The sequence below is a fragment of the Delphinus delphis genome, chromosome 16 (genome assembly GCF_949987515.2).
Source record: "Delphinus delphis chromosome 16, mDelDel1.2, whole genome shotgun sequence".
NCBI classification, from domain to species: Eukaryota; Metazoa; Chordata; class Mammalia; order Artiodactyla; family Delphinidae; genus Delphinus; species Delphinus delphis.
The window spans coordinates 58673556-58699658 of NC_082698.1; the positions used below are offsets into that span (position 1 = coordinate 58673556).

At 39.5% G+C, this 26103-nt stretch overlaps 1 protein-coding gene across 2 annotated transcripts in view; it reads right to left on the bottom strand.

Moving 5' to 3' along the window:
• The window catches only part of VCL (vinculin), a 101411-nt gene that overhangs the window by 14516 nt on the left and 60792 nt on the right, over positions 1 to 26103 (bottom strand). For both annotated transcript variants that reach the window (XM_060034757.1, XM_060034758.1), the window contains exons 7-15: positions 18531 to 18621; positions 17397 to 17544; positions 13998 to 14151; positions 12757 to 12932; positions 10437 to 10627; positions 9023 to 9222; positions 6851 to 6979; positions 2991 to 3140; positions 860 to 968 (exon numbers count right to left, since the gene is read on the bottom strand). In XM_060034757.1, coding sequence (XP_059890740.1) covers positions 860 to 968; positions 2991 to 3140; positions 6851 to 6979; positions 9023 to 9222; positions 10437 to 10627; positions 12757 to 12932; positions 13998 to 14151; positions 17397 to 17544; positions 18531 to 18621 — 1348 coding nt within the window. The remainder of the gene's footprint in view (positions 1 to 859; positions 969 to 2990; positions 3141 to 6850; positions 6980 to 9022; positions 9223 to 10436; positions 10628 to 12756; positions 12933 to 13997; positions 14152 to 17396; positions 17545 to 18530; positions 18622 to 26103) is intronic.

Genomic DNA, 26103 nt, shown 5'->3' on the forward strand with positions numbered 1-26103 from the left:
ACCAGAAACGCTTTGACATCAGGAGGAAACAAGGATTGCGTCTGAAACCTTCACCGCATCAGCACCACATTATCTGTTAACAGTATTTTCTCCCTTCCCGTCTCACTCCCCAGCCATCTGTTGCTTATTGGCAGCTTGCAGTGCCCAAGATGAGCCACGCAGAGGATACCAATAACCCTAACAGCCTGTTTCTTGTTTCTGTTACCTCTCTTCAGACACCTCAGGAGCTCCACTTTCATCTCTGGCTGCTATGGACCCCTGTCCCAGCAGGTTCTGCAGGGAAGCCGAAGAGCCTACATTCCTCATCTCTTCCTCTCCCATCCCTCCCTCCAAAGAGAATGGAGAAGATTCAGAGGTGCCACCTCTATCGCACAGACACAGGTTTGTCAGTTGTTGGTTTCTCCTTTTTTTAAAAAAAAAACTACGTAGTTGATAAGTTGGAGGAAACTCTGAGACAAGTTGTATTAAATGGTAGCTATTGTGGTTCCTTGAAATGTGAACCTGCTGAAAATGACAGGGACACTTACTGTATCCACAAACACCGCCTCTCAGCCTCTGAAACCAAACTCTGGCTCAGACAGAGAAAAGACACTATTCAGAGAAGATAGGAGCTGTAACAATAAACATCACACCGGGAGGGCCACATTAAAATCAAAGAGACTCAAAGAGTCTCTCTTCGGACAAAGTTGCAAGGCTTGAATGAGAAGCCGCTGCTGCTCAGCGGCCTTAATCAGGGCCAAGTACACTGTCGAGCACATGACGGTCCCTTTATCCAATTACAGCTGAGTAACATAACTGGTCCTGTTTGAGTTTCTCAGTCTCATGGATCAGACAGGAAGAATTTTGCACATAACTCTACCTGTCATTTTTTCAACATTATCGATCCACTGGTTCTTCATGGTCTCAAAATGTTCATAAGCAGCTTGATTTCCGGGATTCCTAAGTAAGATGCGAGCCGCTGAGACGACCTGGCAATGACAAAACAACCTTTAAACACCACTCAAATATAAACCTTCAGCAAAGCTTCCCCCTCTTTACCTACAGGTGGCACTATAAGGCCAAAAATCGGTGAGTCTCTTTTCAGACCAAGCACTTTAGTTTTGGTCTCATAAACAGCTCCCCAGAATGGGCCCTCACAAAAGATTTTACAGTTACAGCCTGATTTTAAGAAGGTAATAAAGTGACAAAGTAAACGGGTGTTTGCTTGATACTTCTGAACATATACAAAACGGACAGATACTTAAGCCTCATCTTAAAAAGCACCATTAAGAATGATACTAAAGATTACTTAAAACAGATTTATAAATATTTATTAAAAATAACTGTCGGACTTTCCTGGTGGCGCAGTGGTTAAGAATCCACCTGCCAATGCAGGGGACACGGGTTTGATCTCAGGTCTGGGAAGATCCTACATGCCGCAGGGCAACTAAGCCCATGTGCCACAACTACAGAGCCTGCCCTCTAGAGCCCGCGAGCCACAACTACTGAGCCCACGTGCCACAACTACTGAGCCCACGTGCCACAACTACTGAGCCCACGTGCCACAACTACTGAAACCCGCACACCTAGAGCCCGTGCTCCGCAACAAGAGAAGCCACCGCAACGAGAAGCCCATGCACCGCAACGAAGAGTAGCCCCCACTCACCACAACTAGAGAAAGCCCGCGCGCAGCAACGAAGACCCAATGCAGCCAATAAATAAATAAATAAATAAATAAATAAATAAATGTTCCTTTAAATAATAATAACTGTCTACAGTTAACAAAGTGCTTTCACATCCACTGTCTTACTAAATCCTCACAACAAGCCTGTGAGAGTGAAAGGACAGTAATCTCTCCACTTCACAGCTGCAAAAACCAAGACGCAGAAAATTTAAGTGACTTGCTCAAGAGCTCCCAGCTAGTCAGTTGCAGCACTTGGGGAAGGAACTAACATTTACTGAGTATTTGATAAGTTATAGGCTGCACAAGCATCTTCTTAATCCTCAGAACAATCCACTAGGAAGGAATTATCTCCATTTTACACAAGGAAACTCAAAGTGACAGAGGATTCGAATCCAGATCTGTCTACAAAGTCCTTGCTCTTTCCATAGTTAGTGCCTTAAGCCTAGTGCTCTGTTCCTGTTTTTTCAGAAATCTCAGTTTTATAGAGAAATCCTATGTTTTATGTTCTATGTTTTATGGAAATTTTTAAGGAAAGTTAGACATGTTCATATTTTATGGACATTTTTTTTAAAAAGCTAGACAAGTATGATTTTTCAAGAGAATCTAACTTGTTAACATGCCACATTGGCAAAAGTTGAACAATTAAGAGACAAGCTTATTTCCCCTGTCTCTGCCTACAAGCTCCCCACCAAATCTAGTATCATAGATTTCTAAAGCCCAGACAGTTCCTAATGTACCACAGGCACTCAAGAAATATCTGCTGAATAAATGAATGAAAAGATAATGAATTTTCTGTAATTTTAATGGAAGAAAACAATGCACAAACATCACACTAAACGATGTTGAAGAGATCTTTTAAGAACATCTATCATGTACTAGAACTTTAATTCCTGTCCAAGTTGTTTTCTTTTGTTCCCACTCTTCCAATATTCTGTTTACAGTACATTAGCTACATCTTGGTTATATAATTAAATAAAAAAGAAAAATTATGGCCACATCTAAAATTTTTAAAATACCATCAAAGAGATGTGGGGAAAGGCATAAGCTCTAAAATCAAAATAAACTAACCTCCCAAGATTATTGAATTTTTCCCTAATTATGCATGGGAGGGGGGTGCTTTACTAGTTTTTTCTACTTTCAAAACTAATCATGATCACTGTAAAAAAATTCAAACAATATAAAAATGATTTAGACATTAAGGGTATGTGTGGATTCTTTCATGATATTTTATAGTAAGTGTTCAAAAATGTATAGAAACTGTTCTGTAACTAACCTTCTTTACTCAATATGGTGTGTACTGACATGATGAAGGGGGAGTGAAACCCACCTGGGGTGTGAGTTCTCGGGCTGTCTTCACTGAGGCCTGAATGCCTTCCACCGTTGATTTATTAGCAGTTCCAACAGCAGCCGCCTTCTCTGCTGTGGCTCCAAGCCTTCCTGAATGGTTTTCAAAGTTAGCTGCCCTCTCATCAAATACCTTGAGGAACAAACAAAGACATTAAGAAAATTTATTGCAATAAAATGGGTCAGGCAGCCTAAGAAAAAGTCTCTCTTTAAGCAGAGGCAGCAACTGCTTCAGCAAAGACTTTACAAGTTAATAAGACAACAGTCACATCGAGTCTTGGCCTTGCCGTAGCTCCTCAGAGGTTTGGCCATAAGCATCACATGCATCCAGGCAAGTGCACACACACCGTTGAATTTCAGCGCAGTCAATGCTTACCAGGTGCAAACAGGACGTACAGTGCTGTGCAGTCTGCAATAAGGAGTTCACAGAATCCAAAGACTTAAATAATCCCTGTTCACAAAAGGCTTATCCCCTAGTTTGAAGAGTATAGAAAAACCTACTCCAGGTTCCAGTGCAGGTGGCTGGATGCATTAAAGGCCAAGAATATCCAGAGTCCTAACCAGAGCTCCAGCCTCCTCAGGGCAGCTTCCCTCACATATCCCATTACCATTAATGTTGTAAAAGCTCTGCCCCTGACCTCCATGGGAAAAATGATAGCTGGTGCTCACACCCACGCCTGACACAAGGGTAAGGATGGCTGACTTCCATCACCCCAAATGCAAAACCATCTACTGAATTGTTCATTCAGTTCACATATTGTTAAAAAGTTAACTTCTTCTTCGACATGGATATTATGCAAGGTCACATACCACGAAGGGGACAATTTAACTTAGACACGAAAGTTCTTCTGTCATTTGTTTGGATCACATTATTAGAATTGATGCTTGAGGCAAGGTATATCCAACAGCCCTGGGTGAGCTTTATATTATACACAGAGCACATTAGGAAATGCCTGGCAGAATCTACCCTCTTCTTTGCCTCCTCCTGGAGGTCTACCTGCCCCTACTTGGAGACAAGTTCTGGCTCCCAGCAGACAATCTCTGAAGGTCTCCTGGTCCAACAGCAGGCTCCAGTCTCATTGCCAGGGTTCTATGTTTATGCACGCAAGTCTCTTCCCCATTCTGACCTCTTGTTTGGATTCAGCCAGCTGGGTTCTTGCCATTTAATGCTCAGGATCTCTTCCTAAATCTCTAGCCCCCTGGTCCTCTTCTCCTGGCCTCAGTCCTTGTTTCTCTCCTTGGCTGGTCTCCCACTCAATCTATAAGGCTTTGCCAACTTTGGTTCACCATCTCAACCCCAGTCTATGTCTGCTGCTCCCTCTGATTTACCCAACTGCTTAGCTTGCTTTTCTTGTCACTCAACCAAACTGTACTGAGCACCTACTATGTGCCAGGCCCTGGAACAGGTGCTGAAGATACAAAGATGAATAAGACATAATTTCTGCATCTCAAGGATCTCACATCCTAGCAGGGTTAAAAAGGCCCATAAACAGATACCTACAATAGTTGTGTGCTATGTGCAATAATAAAACTAAGCATTGATACTAGGGAGGAAAAAGTAAGGCACTTAGACTATCCAGGAAGTGAAGGATACTAGAATAAAGGATAAACAGAAATTAGCCAAAAGAGATAAGGGGACAATAATTAGGTAGAGAGACAGAAAGAACAAAGACATGGAGAAAAGAAAGGACAGAGTACGCAGGAAACTATAAGCAATGAGGTATTGCTGGGGCATGAACTGAGAGGTGGGGTTTGTGGGAAACAGGGTAGAGGGAGTATTAGAAGCCAGATCACAGAGCTCTGGCTTTCTCCTATGTGAAAAGGAAGGGCCACTGAAAGGTTAAGCAGGAAAATATCAGGGTCAGATCTGTATTTTTATTTTATTCGTGCCCTAGTGATGGATTCAAAGACCAGTCTCAGCTGTGTAGTTATAAAGGCAGCAGGGAACAAGGATCAGAACTAGAGCCGTGGCAACATGAATAAAAATTAGAGAGAATTCAAGATGTATTTGTGAGATCAAATTAGCTTGTCTTACTTTATAGATGTGGGAAGATGAAGGGAAGAGTCAGTGGCGACTCACAAATTTCCAGCTGGAAGAAAACAGGAGGACAACACATGCTGAGGTACCCATGCAGCATCTAGGTAGAGATTACCAGCAGACAGTTTTGTCTGCTCATCAGACACTCAGATGTCCGGAATGAAAACACAGCACATCACCCCAGCCTAAGGGGACCATGAGCTGAACTGACCAGCAACCTAGGCTAGAGAAAGAAAATGGGGGTCATTAGCAAATAAGAATAACATAAACGTCTGCTCACCAGTTCTACATTGTCTTGGGTGCCTGACCCAACCCTTTCTCCTTCACTACCAATACTATAGAGGATGGAAAACCAAATACTTGCTTTCCTAGATTCCTTTGCAGTGAGGTAGCCATGTGACAGCATTCTAGCCAATGAGACATACACAAAAGTCTCCTGGAGGATTTCTGGGTGAGCGTTTACTTTCATTTATTCAGCACCAAGGATGTGTCAGACATTGTTCTAAGAAATGGGAATAAAGTAATGACAAAACAAAATCCCTGCCCACATGGAGCTTTCATGCTAACGTGAGGAAAACGAGGTAAATATGTAAGTGTTGATAAACACGAAGGAGAAATGTAGGATATGGAGATTAGGGAATTTCTTGGGATGGGCTTGGGGTGGGGTTGCGATCTTAGGTGGTGACCCCAAAGTGACATTTCAGTAGAGAGCTGAGGAAAGTGAGCGAACAATACCTGCAGTTATCTGTGGGAGGACCAGAGAGAACAACAGCAAGGGCCCCAAGGTTAGAACATACAAACATAAACAAGGAATATTGGGAATACAACGCAAGAAGATCAATGCAGAGACAGGAGCATGAGGGGGAAGAGAGGCACCACACAAGGTCAGACAAGTAGATGGCGGACCAGATGCAGTGGTGTGACGAAGCTGCTGGTATCAACTCACACAAGCTCATAAGAGCCAAATGTGCCCATCTCTTCCCGACTCTGCTTACAGTGACTTCACATTGAAACAGCCATCATGGGAATATTTACATCATGGAAATTAACAAACATTACAAATCAGGGCCTTCTTGTTTTTGTTTTTGTTTTGTTTTGTTTTTTCCTGTGTCTACCAGCACATCACTGGCCTTACTGTTCATTGTAAGGACTCTGGCTTCACTCTGGGACAGGGAGGAGTAATCTGAAGGGTTTGAGTAAAAGAATGACATCAAATGATTTAAAAGAATTGCCCTGACTTCTGTCTGGAGAATAAAGTGTCCTAAGGGGACACTAAAAGGAAGGTTATAACTAGAGGGACAGTTATTCTAGTTGTGACTGGAATGCCCCCACTGCTCATTTCTTACTGCCTTGAACATAATGCCTAGGGCTGCATCAGCATCTCACATCATGAGGAAAAGATCAAGAAAATCAGAGAGATACCAGCTTTCATGGCATCAAGCTGCTGAACCAATGCCAAGGCTACCTAGCTCCATGTTTCTTGTTATGTGATGAAAATAAAACCCACTTGTTTTCATCTCTGACAGTCAGGTCTTCTACTGCTTGCAAGTGAAGACATGTCCTAAAGACATTCCTAAGCAACATACCTGGTGACTGAAAGAAGAAGTGGCAAGGCCTTTCTTCCCTCTTCTACCTTTCCACCCTTCATCCACAATTTCCCAACCACTCCTGACATACACTGCAGTCACATTTTACCTTTACACACACACATACACATACATATACATATACATATACACATACACATACATATACATATACACATGGCTGGCCAACAGAAGAAATGGAAGACCTCAGATACCCACCTCTTCCCTATTGGGTGCATCAGGAGGGGCAGTGGCTGCCACTGCCAACAGCTTGATGGGAGTTGTAGTATCACTGAAAACATCTGACACCTCCTGAGTCATGGCCTCCTGCATCCGGGCTTTCAGATCCTTTAAAACATTGTTTAAAAATTAAAATTTCCAGAAATATCCAAAAAGCACATCTGCCATTGTCCTTCCTTCACTGACACATTCATTCATTTGGTGTTTCATTCAACTTTATCAGCTATGAGTATCAACTGTGTACAAAGCACTGAGCTAGCATGAAACAGGTGTAAGAAGTGAATCCTGCCCACATGACCCACATTTCCCTAGACTGTTCCACCCAAACAAGAAATCTTACTTCCTTTCTTGATGGCCCCTAAGAATAATACTAAGAATCATGGGGTTGAGCCCAAAGAAGACCATGAGATGAGACAGAGCTCCTCAACAATCCCAGTGCTGGAGGGGCCTGACATAATTACAGTAACTGTAAGGACTGTTTGGTGGATGCAGTGCCAAATTTCTAAGCAACTTCTTATATTTAGATGAAAGAAATCAATAATGGAATTTTTCTGGATATTTCAAATAAGCTTCTAGAAAAACTTGATAACCAATATATGAATCCATTTTTTATTTTAACATGGGTCAAAAGCAGAAGATTCTCAGAAGTCATGAAAAAACTCCTTTTCATAATTATCACACTTTGTCCAATCTAAGTTTTATTCTAGATTAATACTCGAAGAAGGATCAATCACCCCCACTGTTTCTCAAGGTGGGTAGCATGCACTGGCTGGTGGTATCTGAAATGAATATAGGTGTTACACAGACAAATGTTTTTATTTTAATAATTGTGTGTTTCTTTTATAGAATATTAGAAAAAATATAACTAACTCAAACTCCTGATTTCAGGATTTTTATAAACTTTTCTTTTAAATAAAGTTTAAAAAAGGAGTCCATTTTAAGAAAAATACTGACTAAATAAAAAAGTATAGGTGATACATGGTAGAGCAAATATGAAAGAGCCCTTGATTGAGTGAAGCTTGAGAAACACAATTTTAATTGCTATCACACACTAGTAAGCTTTTCCTTAATAAGCTCTGGATTTCCTTATATTCTTTTTTTAAAAATTTTATTTATTTATTTAATTTTTGGCTGCATTGGGTCTTCATTGCTGTGCACAGGCTTTCTCTAGTCGTGGCGAGCAGGGGCTACTCTTCATTGCGGTGTGCAGGCTTCTCGTTGCAGTGGCTTCTTTTCTTGCGGAGCTTGGGCTCTAGGCGTGTGGGCTTCAGTAGTGGCACGCGGGCTCAGTAGTTGCGGCTCACAGGCTCTAGAGCACAGGCTCAGTAGTTATGGAGTGCGGGCTTAGTTGCTCTGCAGCATGTGGGATCTTCCTGGACCAGGGCTCAAACCCGTGTCCCCTGCATTGGCAGGCGGTTTCTTAACCACTGCGCCACCAGGGAAGCCCCTCCTTATATTCTTGATCACACCTTTTTCACTTTCCCTAGACTCAAGAAATTATATTTTTTAAAAACTCTCCCTCCTAATTTTTGAATAATAGTAAGCATAAGAAATGTAATGAGCCTGTGCTCCACAACAAGAGAAGCCACCACAATGAGAAGCCCGTGCACCGCAACGAAGAGTAGCCCCCACTCGATGCAACTAGAGAAAGCCTGAGTGCAACAATGAAGACACAATGCAGCCAAAAATAAATAAATAAAAATAAAAAAATAGGCAATGGGGAGTTTTCCCCATTAGTCTTAAAAAAAAAAAAAAAAAAGAATCCGCCTGTCAATGCAGCGGACATGGGTTTGAGCCCTGGTCCAGGAAGAACCCACATGCTGCAGAGCAGCTAAGCCCATGCGCCACAACTACTGAGCCTGAGCTCTAGAGCCCGTGAGCCACAACTACTGAGCTCGCGTGCCACAACTACTGAAGCCTGTGCACCACAACTACTGAAGCCCGTGCACCTAGAGCCCAAGCTCCGCAACAAGAGAAGCTACCGCAATGAGAAGCCCGCACACTGCAATGAAGAGCAGCCCCCGCTTGCCACAACTCGAGAAAGCCCGTGCACAACAACAAAGACCCAACGCAGCCAAAAATTAAATAAATAAATTTATTTCTAAAAAAAAGAAAGAAAGAAATGTAATGATATGTGCTCCCAAGTTCTACCTTTAAAGAGTCTTGGAGCTGAGATGCAAGGGCTCTCGCCTGAGGACTCTCCCCTTCCCCTCTGGCAGCCAGGTCAGCCAGCTGGGCCGTCAGCTGGTCCACTCGGTCACACTTTGCAAGAAGATCTTGGCGATAAGGCCCCATCATGACATTTGCCAGACGATGACCTTCGGCCACAAGCCCTCGGATGGCAGCCTGACCTGCACCAAGAGGAAAACACTGAAACTCACATAGACCAGGAGAAGCCAACCACTGTGCCATTCTGGTAAGGATTTCTTTTCTTAATAATACATTTAGTGGGGTTAGTGGGGTTTTTTCCCCTATCAAGACAAAAAACTGGGGAAATATAAAAAACGTAAAAAAATATAAACTACCCATAATCCCATCACTTGGAGACTGATATATTTGACCATTTCCTTCCAGTCTTTTTGAATGCATTGCATGCTCCTATACATACATACATTTCTCTTTTATAAAACCGGGATCATACTATACATTAACTTTTACTCCTTGCTTCTTTTTATTTAACGTGAGCATTTTTCTACATCATTAAATATTATTCAAAAATCATGATCTAACTCTATGCAACATTTTATCATATGAACCATAACTGTTAATATTATTAAATATTTACACTATTTACATATTCTCATATGTAACTCCTTAGAAACATCTCTAATTATTTTTAGAATAAATTCCTGTAAGTCAAATAGCTGAGTCAATGGGTATGAACTTTTTTAAAGCTCTTGACATATAATTCCAAATTGCCACTCAGAAAATTTGTACCAATTTATTCCTCCACCAGTAAACTATATGTCTGCCTGATTCCCCCACACTGGGAATCACCAATTAAAAATTTTATCTTTTTCCAATGAATACAGCAAATGAAATAAATAGATCTTTCAGCTTGCTATCATAATACAACCTAAATTCTTATAGATCCATTCCTAAAATCTCTCAAAAATCAAAATTTTAGGTTAGCAACTCTACAGGTGATTGTGTGATACAGGAGCCCTCACAACTGAAAACAACCTTGGTAGTTAAGTGTCTTTTACTTATTTTCAAAAATTATATTTAACTGTGAACTTAACTAAGGACTGTAATAACAGAAATACAACAGAATGAAAGTATACATAGACTGGAAATAATCAGCTCAAAGTTTCAGCTGCAACCTGAGGAATTTTCTATTTGCCTGCAGCAAAATCATTTATTTATTAATACTTCTTGATTAAATCACAGGAAATTTATTGGCTACATTTGGAGATGGAGTCACACTGTGGAATGACTTACTCACCAGTGGCTAAAGAACCCCTTCTGTACCTAATTACAGATGATACAGGATCTCTATCAACAACTTGCTTATCTTCACTGTAATAAGTTTAATGAGGATTAATAAGTGCAGTGATGATCTTACCAACTCCCCGGTCATCCACTGTGGGATTATCAATCCACCGCTGTGCCTGCTCAATCTTGCCCTCAAGGTGGACAGCTGCTTTGGCAGGTCTGCTGTTGGCCACTGCCTTGTTGGTTTTGGTCTGCAAGTTCTGTAGGGCCGTGGCCACCTGTTTGGCCAATGCTCGGGCCTCTGGGGAATCTCCTTTTCCCCTGCAGAAAAAAAATAGCCATCCTGTCACACAAAGACACTCTTTACATTGAGATGACTTAATTGCTAATACAACTGCTAATGAGATGACAAACTGCTAATGATTATTATTAACTTGGTTTGAAAGGAGAGGGATTTATCTATTTGACCCTTAAATCAGAAATTAATAATATAAATTCTGATTGTTTTTCCTCGTTAAGACAGTTAAATATGTTGTAGTTAAATATGAGTTTGGTCAGTCTGGCTCAACCAAGCTCAACCATTTGGTAAGCTGAGCTCGATCAGTCATCACTAGGTTAGGTGGCCCCTGAGCCTGCCATCTCAAATCTGACTCATTTTATATCTCAAGTCCACTAGGTCATAGAAAAGTAAACTTCAGGATAATCACATCTGGCTCACCGATAAAAATGCAAATCTTAGTCTACCTGACAGAATGACTAATTTAGATACTATCTTAAAAGTTCCTTTATGATTCTAAACTTTCATACTTTCTCCATTATAAAGCTGGACAAAGAAGATAATTACTATGGTTCTGATCATAGCTACTCCTGCTGCCTGGAAGTTTTAGATAGACAGATAGATAGATGGATAGATAGATAGATTGATTGATTGATAGATAATAGGAATAAGTAATGATGGCATGTGACCAAACTTGGTCTGCTGTTATCACTATTATCATTAATTCTCTCTTCATCATTAAGAAACATTAATGAGTGCCTGCTATGTATATGGACCTGTGTTAGGATCCTGAGAACATAGTTTCCTCCTCTGAGTATTTTTAAATCTAGTAAAAATGTAAAGACTATATTAATTAGCCAATATTAATGAACAGAGACCAAAATTTGTAGACATATATTACTTTACAATTGTCCAATTATACATTTTCCCACCTACATAATTTTATATTTGGGGTATAAAATAGTGACCCCCCAAATGACTGAGCTTGATATAGAATCAAACTTGAGCTATTACTTAAGCTGCTCTCTATCACCACAACCTCCTGCCTAAAGTATACCCACCCTGCTCCCACTCATTCCTATTTCAAGGTCTGAGGCAGAAGTCTGCTTTCTTAGCTAACGTTGGTCTCTTACCCAATATAAGATTTGAAAGGACTCTAAAGTACCTCTGTGGAAAAAGGTTAGGCACTCTCCTGTGGAAGAATAGGGAGTGAAATACACAAGTTAAATGAAAAGTCGAATCTCACAAGATACTTGACTATGGTTATTCCTGGAGAAGTGACTGGAGGACTGAGGTGGGAGAGAAGCAACTCTTACTTTTGCCATTGTACACTTTTTTAATGTTCTTTTTAGCATATGATGAAGTTTTTTTTTTTTAAGACAGAAAAATATCTTTCAAAAGGAGAAAGTGACACTTCTTTTCTATACAATCAAAGTAGATGCTATGAAAGCCTTATCTGTCTCACCGATTTAAAAAAAAAAAAAAATCCCCTTAAGAGAAGAACCTGCAGTGAGGATGTTATATTTAAGGATCTTTTATAATTGCTACATAAGAAGTAACACTGCTGGTCAAGGAAGAACTATCTTCTTATGCCTCCCCATCCCACCCCAACACACACACACACACACACACACACACACACACACACAAAGCTTTTCATAGCTAGCCACAAAAGTTATTTTCCTCATATGCCTGGGAAACAGACAAGTCACAAACATGGTGTAGTAGTACGTCCTAGCTTAGAAATTTTAAAAAATGGATCTCAGGGATTTCCCTGGTGGTCCAGTGGCTAAGACTCTGTGCTCCCAATGCAGGGGGTCTGGGTTCAATCCCTGGTCAAGGAACTAGATCCTTCATGCCGCAACTAAGAGTTCACATGCTGCAGCTAAACATCCCGCATGCCGCAACGAAGACCCGGCACAGCCAAATAAATAAATTAATTAATTAATTAATTTTAAAAATAGATCTCTTAAAAATATTTTTTTAAAAAATAGTTCTTAGTATCCTAAAATTATTAATTTAAAAATATCTGCCCTCACCACGTCACAAAGAATCAATAAGAAGACAATGGAAGAGTATCATATGTGCATTTAACTTATAAATTTCAACTATATATGTGATTAGGGGGAAAAAGAGAGAGAGTAAAGGACAATTTAATTGATTAAATACATACTGTCTTCGTAGATCTGCTAGTTTAGAAGTCAGAGCAGATATTTCTCCAAGAGAACGTAGAATGTCATCTCTCTCTTTAGGATCATCACACAATTCTGCTATCTTCCGAGCTTCAGCCAAAGCCCCTCGAATCTGTTCTTCTCCTTCTGGTCCACCATTTGGATCTGCAAGCCAATTCTACACACAAAGAAATAGAAAAGAAGCACACTGTGATCTACTCATGAACCAATTTTACTAAACTTAACAAGGCCATCAGAAATATTTCAAAAGTAATCATAAGGGCTTCCCTGGTGGCGCAGTGGTTGAGAGTCCGCCTGCCAATGCAGGGGACACGGGTTCGTGCCCTGGTCCGGGAGGATCCCACATGCCGCAGAGCGGCTAGGCCCGTGAGCCATGGCTGCTGAGCCTGCACATCCGGAGCCTGTGCTCCGCAACGGGAGAGGCCACAACAGTGAGAGGCCCGCGTACCACCAAAAAAAAAAAAAAAAAAAGTAACCATAAGGCATACCAGCAATTGTTTCTATAATGCTGATCCTTATTATTTTACACCAGTTCTTACTCAGGCAAAACCAAATCAATCCTTCAGCTATTTATTTATAGAGATATTAATATTTGCACGTGCGGCATGCAGGATCCTAGTTCCCAGACCAAGGATCGAATCCATGCCCCCTGCAGTGGAAGCTCGGAGTCTTAACCACTGGACCTCCAGGGAAGTCCCCCTTCATCTTTTTAAAAATGATTTTTTTCTTTCTCATTAGGATAAAATATCTTCATGAGCTTTAGCTTTGAATTAATCACACCTTATTAATTCTTCAGTTTCTTAAACATTTATGTTTCTTCATGAAATGCTTGAAAATCATTTTATAGTAGAGTAATATCAGAAAGCTTTAACCCTTTTACATTGCTATGACCAAACACAGTTGTGAATTCTGAGATGAATAACAGGTTTAACATACTGTAATCTCCATCAGGAGCTAGGGGAATGGTACTCAGAATGCTTACTTTTAACTAACTGAAGAATTCAAAATTAAGATCTCTATTTCAAAATATGGATAAACATTAGCCTTAAGCCTGTGGTGGTAGGGGACGTGTTAACATTGGCAACTAGTGTTGTATCAGTTATCACTTAGAAACACCCATTATCCACCCATAGAAAGTTAGGGGGAGAGGGATACAGGATATTTATGGAACATTTCTCTTTCTCCTTTATTTCCCACCCTTGCTAAAAATCATCATCGCTACCTGAGCAGCATCAATCTTCTTCGCAATGCTCTGCTTTGAGTTGGTCATGGCTTCCAGCTTGCGGGCTGCATTTTCCACTTTTGCTGTGAGCACATCCAGACCCTGAGACACCTGCTGGGCTTTCTGCATGGCCACCGGTGAGGCTCCTTGTCCTCTGCTCAAACAGATAGATGCTGCTGTTGTACTCTCTCAAATTCTTAATGGCAAAATATTACTAAAAGCACAGTATATGTTCTTTTACTAACATGTTTGTCCTTTTCCTTTTCTACTAAATCTGCGATAACACAAGGAAACACAGAGAGAGACAAAGCAAAACACCCAAACCATCTAATTTCTCCTTTGCTCTTAAAAATAATACACAGTAGCTTCAAGGAACTGCATAACCACTTTAAAGACCAGACTTGCACATTTTGATAATGATTTTCCTCTTGGTGGTGATTACATAATCAAACCTAATCTTCAGGGGGGAAATGTGCTTGTGATCTTATTGCTATGGAAGGTTTTGTTACCATAGTACGTATGCTTTAGAAATAAACAGCCCATTAGATTATCTTATTTATGGGCAAGTATACATTGAAAATGTTTCAGGAGGCAGCACACATAATGCTACTGAAAGCACACCACACTGGGACCAAGTAGATGTCTGTTCAAATCCTGGCTCCTGCTACCTGAGGAACCTTGGGTACAATGTTTAACTTCCTTGGGCTTCAGTTTTCTAACTTAGAAAATGAGGGGTAGGTAGGTAATAATACTGGCCCTGCTTATCAAACAGAGTGGCATCAAGCAAAAAGAAATACTTGAAAATACTTTGGCAATAAAGCAATACACATATGTGACTATTGTTATTACAGAGTTGTCATTATCATAACCTAATGGTAATCTTAAATATCTACCTTCCACTCCTATGCAAACTATAAGTATCAAAACCAGATAGTACTGAGGGAAAAGGGCACACAAGGACAAGAAACCATTATTTCTCATCATGTTCCTAAAGAACTAATTTCACTATTTTCCTCTCTCAGAAGTGGTATGCTGCTACTACAAAAAAATGATGTGAGTTAGTAGAAATTTGTTTTCCCTTTGTTAGAGACTTCCCAGGTCATAGCAAAGTAAGATTTGCCATCTTTTTATACTCATATTTTTGAATCCACCCAGCCTGGTAAACTCAATGATAGGGGTGGCAACTTTATCATTTGGTTGAATGGAATGGCTGATCATCATAACCTGAGTTTCTGATTTTAGGATAGACTACAAAACATCTTTGCTTCCCTTAATAATAGTATGGGTGTGTCATTCATCTACCTATCCTCTTTTTAAATTTATATGTTTTTCATGTATACCAATATTTGAGGTAGTGAACTCAATAATATTTACTGCCAGGTATATATATATATACTTTTTACTTGTACTTGACACCTCCCTTTTACATGGCAGAGGAGTCTAAGACTTTTGGAAATATACTTTTTATGTTTTAATTTGCTTTTTTCCTTCAAATCTACTAATTCATTATGAGGAACGTTGTTTGTATAAGAGTCCAACTGTGAAAAAGTAAAAATATTTATGGGTTGCATAATTTTTCATTCAAAATAAAAAGTTTGAGTACCATGGAGGGGAAAATATATACTTACAACCCTAGAAACTCTAGGTGACTGAATAGAAGAATACCAAAGAGGAAATTGTTACTGAGTTTCAGCCACTAAGCTGTTAGAAAGCTAGGCATATTTAAGAAAGGATAACAAGGAGACAGCTTTGTAATCTTTCATTGTGAAAGGCTATCGCAGACTCCAGTGTGAAGCAGGCCCATTGAGGCTCCTCACTGTTCCAACCTTTTCTCTTTACAGATTTATGGTCGGTCCTGTACAGCAACTACCTCGTTCTCTTGCTCAGATTCATCTTTCTCTAAATACATACAACTGTGTATTTGAGAATTCCAACTGAAAACTGTCTACCACACTGTGAAAAGGCTGCAGACAAAAGAGCCAGCAGTGAGAAATTAGAAGAGCCAAGAATCTTGTCAAACTGCATTGGCATTTCTCCAGATGGGAACAGAACTTCTTTTTTGTCCTTTCTGTAAAGTTCTTGGCATGCTCATGGCAGAGGAGACTGCTTCACAGCAAGAGAAAAGGCCCACTGCACTCAATGAGATCACATTTATTTATGCTGTTCCTTCTTCCCTTTAAGGTAAAGGCTCTTAACCTGAAGCCCGTGGAGCTTCCAGGGCTACAGTGAATCCATGAACCTCTGGAAATTACATATAGTATTGTATGGGCATGTTTATATGTAACTTTTTAGGTAGAGATTAATGGCTTTCATCAAATTATGAAAATGACCTTGGTCCAAGAAAGGTCAGGAACCACTCCTTTAAGAACTATATTCTTGGGCTTCCCTGGTGGCGCAGTGGTTGGGAGTCCGCCTGCCGATGCAGGGGACATGGGTTCGTGCCCCGGTCTCGGAGGATCCCACATGCTGTGGAGCGGCTGTGCCCATGAGCCATGGCCGCTGGGCCTGCGCGTCGGGAGCCTGTGCTCCACAGTGGGAGAGGCCACAACAGTGAGAGGCCCGCGTACTGCAAAAAAAAAACTATATTCTTAAGTCCATTATGTTAATACATTTGAGGCTAGGTGTAATGGTGTGCAACACGTCAAGGTGTGTTCCTGAAGCCTTAGTTTGTAGGGAGACCTTATACTGTATTCCAATTATCTCAAGACGTTTCATGACAATCTTGAAGCAAAATTAAATTTCATTTATACTAGTGTGTCATCATACCTCAGTTTTTCACAATGTCCGTACTATAAAATTCCATAAAGATGAGAATCTTTTAGAACTTCATTAACTATATGTATGAGTTCCAAACAAACCTATATTATACTGAGTTTTCTTAATAGCAAACTATACATATTTAATTTGGGGGAATGGAGGTGGATCCTAAAAGCCAAGACTTGAGGTGGGTAAGAGATAGGTAAAAGAATTATAAAACCAAATGAATAATGATGAAATAGAAACTCAAAAGAGCCTAGAAATGACCAACGTAGAGGATAATCTATTTAACTGATTTTTAAAATGACATGTGAAATAATTCCAACGTTTTCACTCTTTATGTTTTTTTTCTATCCAGCCTTCATAAAAGATATCTATGCACCTTATTTTTCATAAGCTTATGGCTAGAAACTAAAAAAACAGATTTCAACTTTACGATAAGGCATCTACATATTTTAAAAGTTCAACAAAAGGAAAATTCACTCCAATCTCAAAAGAATTAGTAGAATATAATATCTACGTTATCTATTAGCCAAAGAGAATTCAGTAAAATTCACAGAAACTTGCTTTCTGAATCACTCCATCAGGAGCGAGATCCCAACTGTTACCACTACTGCTCTGGTGAGAGCAGAGGAACTTTACCTGGCTCGGAGGTCAGCCACTTGATCAGTCATCTGCCCTAGCATTTTGCAGGTTCCCAGGATCTCCCTGCGTTCTTTGCCTGCACAGAGTTCACCAACTTTTCCAGCTTCATCTAAGATCTGCCTGATGGCCTGTTCACCAGCATCACCTAAAACAAAGAGATTTTCAAGGGAGTTCCCTGGTGGCCTAGTGGTTAGGATTCCAGGCTTTCACTACCACGGCCTGGGTTCGATCCCTGGTCGGGGAATTGAGATTCCTCAAGCCAGGTGGCGCAGCCAAAAAAAAAAAAAGAGAGAGAGAGAGAGAGAGAGAGCTGTTCAATATCTACATTGTTGATCCATTAATTATTTAGAAAGGTTGCTTTACAAGTCATTTCATTCATGAAGGAATGGATGATTTTAAATGACAAGTGAATAGAAGGCAATACATCTGATAGCTAACAGCCAAGCACTGCCCTTACAACCATAGGCTGAGGTTTTAACCACAGAGACTGCTCAAAAAGATCCTTGCAACCATACCCATCTGGAGATAATAAGCAGTTTGTGGTAAGCATGTGAATGATGAAAGTAGGCTCTAACAATTCAATAGTACTCAACGCCTCTAAACTCCATTAGGCTTTTCACATTCATTCAAATATTAATCTAAAACTGAATAAATATTAGATTAGAAAATCCATAATGCCTAGCTCAATAACCTATTTGGGTCTTATCTTTATACAAGTCAACTTTGCTTCCCAATTCTTGTTAGCATCATCATTTCATCTGCTTAATTAAGTACTCTGTTGACGTAAATGGAAATCTGCCCAACGGGAACTAGAAAAGGAGAGCTTTCATTCAAAATAATTACCTTTCTGATTCAGGGAAGGGGTGAACCAATAATTTGGCAAAGAATGCCCAGTTCACTTTGCTTTATTCCTCTGTGATGAGAGGTAGACTATGCCCTTCATCCTTTTAAGGACCAGTAATACTTCAATTAGTCAAAACTATCAGAGAATGGAGTATGCCCCTAAATGTTGCAGTATTTATCTCAGGATTATGAGATTACAAAATGATTTTTCTCTTTTCTTTGTCTTTTGTTTGCCTGGTTTTTAGCTTTTTGCTGTTATCTATCAGAAAAGTAGAACCAGAGGGTTACCTGGGGAGGCACTGGGGTCACGGAGCCAACCTTTAGCCTGGTTCAGTTTGGAGTCTATGGAGGCCAACGCTCTCTTCATGGCTTCAGTGTCCTTTTGAAGAAAAATACCACAAGTATTTTCTTTGCAAAAACTAAGATACCATGATACAAAGTAAGACAGAGAAGTTACACCATTAACATACAATAGCTACGGTAGTCCTACAACAGCCTTAAAAGTATTCTCATCACACCATAACGCTTATTTCTGTCAAAATGCAGCATCTTGCATGCAAATCTTCAGTTAATTCTGTTTCCTAGTCTCCCTATTGCTAAACTGTGAAAACTGGTAAAACTGCTCAAGCCAAAAGATGTTCAATGTCTTCAGCTGGAAAAAGTCCTCTTGTCACATGCCTCATTATCAGCCTTTCCACTAGTCAACAATCATCTACTGCAGCCCTGCCAAAGCTCTCCCCGCTTCAGGAAAGCCTCATTAGCATGTGGCACCACAAACCACAGTTCTTCTACATCTTGTTTTGAAATATACACACACTGCTTGATGTTTCACTATGTTTAATCTGAAAAACCTGGAATTACTGGCTGGAAGAAAGCTGAAAATTTTAATCTAGCAATTCAGTTTTAATTCCACAAGTAAACCACCAAATGTAATACAAGAAAGAAGTGTCTTTCGGGCCTTCCCTGCCACTCCTCATCCTTAGTTCCCTTACCGTCCCTAATCTGGAAGAAGAGGCAGGATAAAATAAGTGGGTCTCAATTTATTGTTTAAAATCAGGATTCATAATGACTTGCATAAAACTAGCATAAAATCTCCCAGGATATAGCATGAGAAGTCCAAACAACAGACTAATCACTTTTAAAATATACATATGTTTTAATAAAGTTTTTTAAGTAAATAGATATACAGAAAACAATATAACAAATATGCATGTACCCATCCTCACAACTGACAGACTGGCCATCTCTTAAGTCTATTTAACACCTTAAAAGACAGCCTCTCTCCCTTTTGCTTAGGGAACTGGATCTTACAGAGCCCATCCATCAAAGCACAGAGTTAACCTCTGAAACTCTAGGCAACGCCTTAAATCCCTACCTTTTTTCAATTTCCAGTCCGGCAAACCGGGGTTCTTCAAGGTGTGGTGCCACCAGTTTTCCACATGGGGTCACTAGGAGCATCCCCACTTCCAATTCAAACAAAACCCAGCAGCAGCACCAATAAGCGTTGGGAGCACTCATAATTAGGCTTAAGGTCAGCAGCCTGACACCAGCTTTTCCAAAGTACCTATTCAAATTACAGGACTCTCAGCTTTGGACTCCCTCTTTCCCCATCTAAACAGATACAGATTTGGCTATCTAAGGCTCTAAATAACAAATTCTCAGCCATGGCAACTGAAAAGAAGTGAACTAAATTACTGAAAAAATGGAAATAAAATATTTTTATTATCAAGTTATATGAAATTATGATAGCTATCTATCAATAAAAGGCAGTCATAAGAGGATCTATTTCAAAATCCATCTGTCATTAGTGCTGTAAGTAGACAAGTGGCATTTTTTAAGTGCTTTGATTCTCAAATGGTTTAAATATTTGCTCTTCCTTCATCTAGTTCAAATTAATCTGTACAGCAAACCTTGTCTTCAAAAGTCAACTTTAGCTTAATTCCAAATTAGCAAGGCCCAAATCAATATCTTTTTAAAGAGAGTCGCAGGCAACACCCAACCTCAGAGAGTCGGATAGCCTTTAAGGTCTAATACCAGTTATAGGACTTTGTCTAGATACAGATTTTTAAAAAAATTCATGATCTCTCACCTAGGAAGTATTGTGCACATTCTGAAGAAGAGGAATTATAGCCATGGAAAAATACTTAATTTAAAATCTATTAATAACCATTTCTCTAATACACTTATATTTTCAGTGAAAAAAAACAATAGATACTTATATCATTTCAGAAATCTCAATTCAAGGGGAAACAAAGATCAGAAATTTTTCAGTGTCTATTCTAGCATTAAAGGCTACCAGTTAGGAAACTAATCTTAATTGAGCACTTCCTACATGTTAGGTTCTATTTTAGGCATTTTTTCCTTCATTGCTTCATTGAACTTCAATTTTTAATGTAATTTAATTTTATAAATTAAGGGGCTCAGTCATAGAAACACAGTTTGATCTCAAACCTCATTATTTTCTATTAGATGAAATTCAAGAATTTTTTTCTTTTACCAAAGAGAGTTGCTAAAGATTCCACTAACCTTTTACAGTAGTCAGCAAATCTTTTGCCTTGCCAATTCTGGCTTGGTTAATACTGCCCAGAAAATTAGCTCTATAAATCAAATTCATAATCCTCACTAACCTAAATAACTGCTTTTATTCTCCACTGCCCCAAAATGATTTGAAACACGATAGAAAAACTAGTTTTGCTCTATTCAGTATCCTCAAAAGTCACTGCTTTTTTCTCCCTAATAAAGCGTGATCACCATGCTTCAAGGAAAGAATCTGATTCTCAGGATGTGACTAATTTAGTCCTGAGTATGAGATGTGAGAATATCAAGAATTTAACATTAAGAGATGCTCATTTTCTCCTAAAAATAATCAATGGCAAATTTGCAATGAAGCTGCATTTTTACACTGGGAATTTCAATTAGTTACCAAAGTTTTTAAGAGCATGAATTTTAGACAATTTTGGAGATTTAAAACAGTCACTGAGAGGGCCACCTTAAATTCTTTCTGGAATAGAGCAAATTGTAAAGAATCATTTAAACACAATACATTTTAATGTCATATCTATTAAAAGCAAAAATGTCTGTGGGAACAAATATTTTGGTCTCTTAAGAATTTCTTTTGAAGGGCAGTGTTTGTTATGGAATTGACAGAATTCTGACATAAGCAACAAAAGAAGTATACTAACATCGGCTATAATATAAACAAATTCAATGAACAACTAGGACTAAGAAGCAATTTTGAGATATATTTATAAAGGGTAAAAATAATCATAACTCTGGGGTCAACTACACTATGTACCATAAAGCTTTTTGTTAAACCTTGTTATGTAGGTCTAAGTACTCAGAATACACTCTGGGTATGAAATAGAAGAGAAAAAAACTGTACCCTCAATAAGTACTGTTCTCTGTAAAATCTCAAATTTGGGAACAAGAAAAGTCTCCACCAATCTCTTCTCTGTTTTTGTTGTTGTTCTTTTTTTTAAAGAGTGAATATAAAAAAGACCAGATCTAGTCATGTAGCTTTGGGGACAGCTGTCAGGGATCTGATACCCTCCTGCTCTGGTCCCTTTTACTGTAAAACTCTGATGAGTTCAGGTTTTAAATGAGAAAAACCATAGTGCCTTGGCACTCTGCCACCTATACCAGAAGTCAGAAGGACAACCTAAAAGACTCCTTTTTACATGCTTTTCCAGGACCTGAAACACTTCTGAAATTTAATATAAAGTTAGACCTAAAGAACACTGAATAATACCAAGAACCACTGAGTTCCTGCCACAGACGATCAAGAGGAACTGTGGTAGGGAAAGCGAGCTTCTCCGTTCCCAGGCTCTTGAAAATTTTTAATTTGGGACTAAGGACCCCCTCTCATTCACTGCCCAAGCTACTCTCCCTTTTCCACTAACACCTCCCAACCCCACCCTTCTCACTCCAGCCCATTCCTGACCACATTTCTACCCTCAAGTCCGTGTTTTAAACAAAGATGTTTTTGGAAAGATAAATTGGGCCGTAGAACAAAATCTTATAAACTACATTTAACCTTGGAGAGAAAGTCATCTAGCCCTGAGCCTTCAGGCAAGCTACCCTCCCAGGCATCAGTTCCTCATCTCCAAGAATACCTTCTCAGTGCTTCCGTGCCACCTATGCACACACAATCAGTTATACCAACTAAAAGATCACTTGGATCAGAAGGGAAATGTCAATTCCTGTACCATGTTGGGCTTTTCTCCTTTGGCTGGGGGGGAGGATGAAATATTATATATACCTAAATTAACTATTTATCTCAAACTCCAAAAGATAAATCCTTTGTTGTATTAGCTGCATACTAGAATACTAAAACTAATACTGCATAATAGAATACTAAAAGACTCATAAAAAGCTCATATATAACCTTATTTTTTTCAAAACTGAAATAAAAATCAACCCTTAAATCCTCAATGGTCTGCAGTAAGGGCAAGTTATTATAGGATTGCATGTTCTAACCAGTATTTCCTTCTTTGGTAGACTAGAGTAATCTGTGCAAGACATCTGAGTCACTCACTACATTTACCCACCACCAACCTAGGCCCACCGTGGGAGGAGACACACCACAGGGACGAATTCTGAATAATAGTATCTAATGACTCAAGTTGCAGTTACAGGAACACCTACATAGGGTTCAAAAATTCTTAGCAATGAAATGCTTTTTAAATTTTTTTCACTTCCTCTTTATTCTCAGCATGCGTCAAGATACAAGTAATATAAATACCAAAAAAAAAGAGATTAAATATAGATTGCTAAATTTACAAAGGGTAAAATTAGAACTGTGTTTAAACCCCAAATTCTTTTGTCTCATAATGTATTCCCAGGAAAAATGCTAAAATAGTTTTTAATAATCATTATGATTGTTGATTAAGGAGGGGAAATTTTTTATTTTCAAAATAAAGTGAAGTGTTTAAAGTCAAAGTACTTATAAATTTGTAAATCTGCCATTTGAATGTAGGTATAAAACGTAAAATAATCAGCTATTGCATTGCCTCTTTAAAATCTTAACTTATTCGGCAAGACGTACTTTTACCAAGAATTTTTTCCACTTACTTTCTTCCCCCACTTTTCTAGAGGAACCATCACTTTCCAGGAGAAAACTGCACCAGTGGGGAAGCATGAAACAAGTATGGTAAGACAAAGTTAATTCTTTATTGGTAGGGGTGAGAGGAGGTAAAAGATATCGTATGTATTAAACAGAATGGGAACCCAGGGGTCACAGACAGACACAAGGTCTGATTAATTCACTGCTTACAGTTGAGCAATGAAAGATGCATAATGCTACTAAACTGAAAAATAACCAAACCCTAGTTACCAATTTCCATTTTCAGGGTAAAATTTTTTCTAAATATTCTTGCAACTAATAAAAACAATTACTCTTAGGGGGTAAGGGAGGTAGAGTGGATAGGGATGGGGATGAGAGTGAGCTGTGTCACACATATCCTTTTATAGCATTTTTTCAATATTTATTTATTTATTTGTTTGTTTATTTATTTGGTTGTGCCAGGTCTTAGTTGTGGCTCGCCGGCTCCTTAGTTGTGGCATGTGAACTCTTAGTTGCAGCATGCACATGAGATCTAGTTCCCTGACCAGGGATTGAACCAGGGCCTCCTGCATTGGGAGCACAGAGTCTTAACCACTGCGCCACCAGGGAAGTCCCTTTATAGCATTTTGATATTTGAATCAGGTAAATGTAAAACAAAAGCAAAATGAAGTTAAAAAATAAACATTTCTTGCTCATTCTGATGTCATTATGTACTTAAGCTTCTTTTAGCTGAACTAATTTTATTTCCTTTCATTCTGATAGTTTTACAGCATCCTAACAGTCTGGTTCCTTCCAGATCAGCATAAAACTGAGAGAGCTATTAGACTGTACACAGTGGAGACCAGGTTTATATTTCCCTTGTATATGCCCCCAAATGCCTAATCTTCCTCCTGAAAAACTCAACTGACCACGGTTTTGGTTTTGGTTTTGGTTTTGGTTTTGGTTTTTAAAGAAGCAGCTCTCGGCACTTGCACAAAATAAAGCTCAGTCACACTTAGTTACTAATTGATGGACTTTTCCCTTCCAAAAATAGAGAAACATTAAGGTTGCAAGGCCCGCTTTTCTTTTTACTATTTCTCATCTGCTAGAAGCAAAGAGAAGAGAATAAGGAAAGAGATTAGATTAGAGGAACATGAGATCATGGAGAACAACAGCTGATTCACAGCTTAGATAGCAGAACATGCAGTGAGCCAGGTACTGAAGTTAGGAAAAACTTTAGGTACACCTGACTTTTTTCCTTTTGATTTTTAATGCTAGGATTATTGTGAAGGACAGGTGCCCCATCTAGACTCTCTAGCCTACCCATTTTCATTATGGCTTAAAACCTCAATGATGCATCTCCAAAAGTCAAATTCCAGAGCCTGCAAAGGAAACTGGTAGGAGAGGCAAATACGAGATAGCAACAGCTGGAAGTTTCCTTTCCTAAGAGCAAGGTCCACTGGTAACTTAGGGGTCACCCAGCTACCTGGGGAAATCTGCCCCTCAAGTGAAGTCAGTGGGAACGACCAGACCAAAACAGTTCCCAGGAGACTGCTCAAAGAGAGGAAAGCACCCACCAAATATAGAAAGCCTGACATCCCATAGTAATGTCTTTCCTTTTGCTTTCCCCAAAGAAACAGCTCCACATGAGCCAAACAGTCTGCCCAGCACAGCCCCAGAGTCCCGTATTAAGTCAAATTCTGACGCATATTCAAGCACAGTGTTACACACCGGCACACGGAATGAGGCACGGCACACAGCACAAGAAAACCTCACAGACATGCTTTTTCTCTTTTTAAGCAAAAAAGAAACTAGAGGGCAAGAGAAAGCTTACCTTCTAAACGTGAGAAAAAGAATAAAACAAACAAGAGAACAAAAAAAAAGATGCATAAAGAAGTCATAACAGGGAAGTGAAAGTTATCAAATATGCAAAAGCAAAATTAAGTAAAATATCAAAGACGTTACATGATTTTACAATATGGATTTAAAATACAGTCTTAGAACTTGTTCGAGAACTTCATGCCTCTGAAAACAAATCCATAGTTAAGACAATCTGACTAATTTCTCCTCCACTCTTAGTTTAACTTTCTGGTCAACAAAGAGAGACTGTTGATTTTAGCCCCAGCTTCGACCTTACCTTATAGGTGTCCTGGAGGACAAACAGAGCCCTACTGGGCACCCAGTGGAAATCATACTACAATATCCCCTCTGTAGTCTGCCACCAGCCTGCTGGGTGGCCCTGGAGATAGCATTTGGGTCCACACGGTGGGGGAAGCTGGATCCTGGAGACAATGTGTTCCCCCCACTGCCTGCATCTTGGGCTCCTACAAGGGAAGTGTAAACCCAAGTGTCTCTGTTCCCAATCACTAGACAAGAAGCAGACCAGAGCAGCAGCACCTCAAACCACCGCTGCTGGGCTCTAGGCGGAATCCACCAACCCTTCTGGAATTCAAGAGGAAATTCTAGACCAAGGGTAAAGGGACCCCTCAAACTAACTGACAAACGTGAAAACTAATATTTCAGTTAAGCTCTCTTTAAGGAAAACAGAATGATGAAGGGACACACCTAGAAATGTCAAGAGTTTCCTTTGTAGATTTCTCTGGGTCAAAAATTGGTTAAGAAAAGTTTTCCATAAAATTCAGTCATAGGCATATTCTGTATCTTACTTAGTCACCTAGCAACAACCACCCACATGAAAGGCAGGGCTCCCACCCAGGGGAGTATACACAACACCAGAATTCCTCCACCAGCCCAATCCATGAGACTCCAGCTTGAAGGAAAAGCTACATTCTAGCTTTCAACCAACATTCACCCTGCATA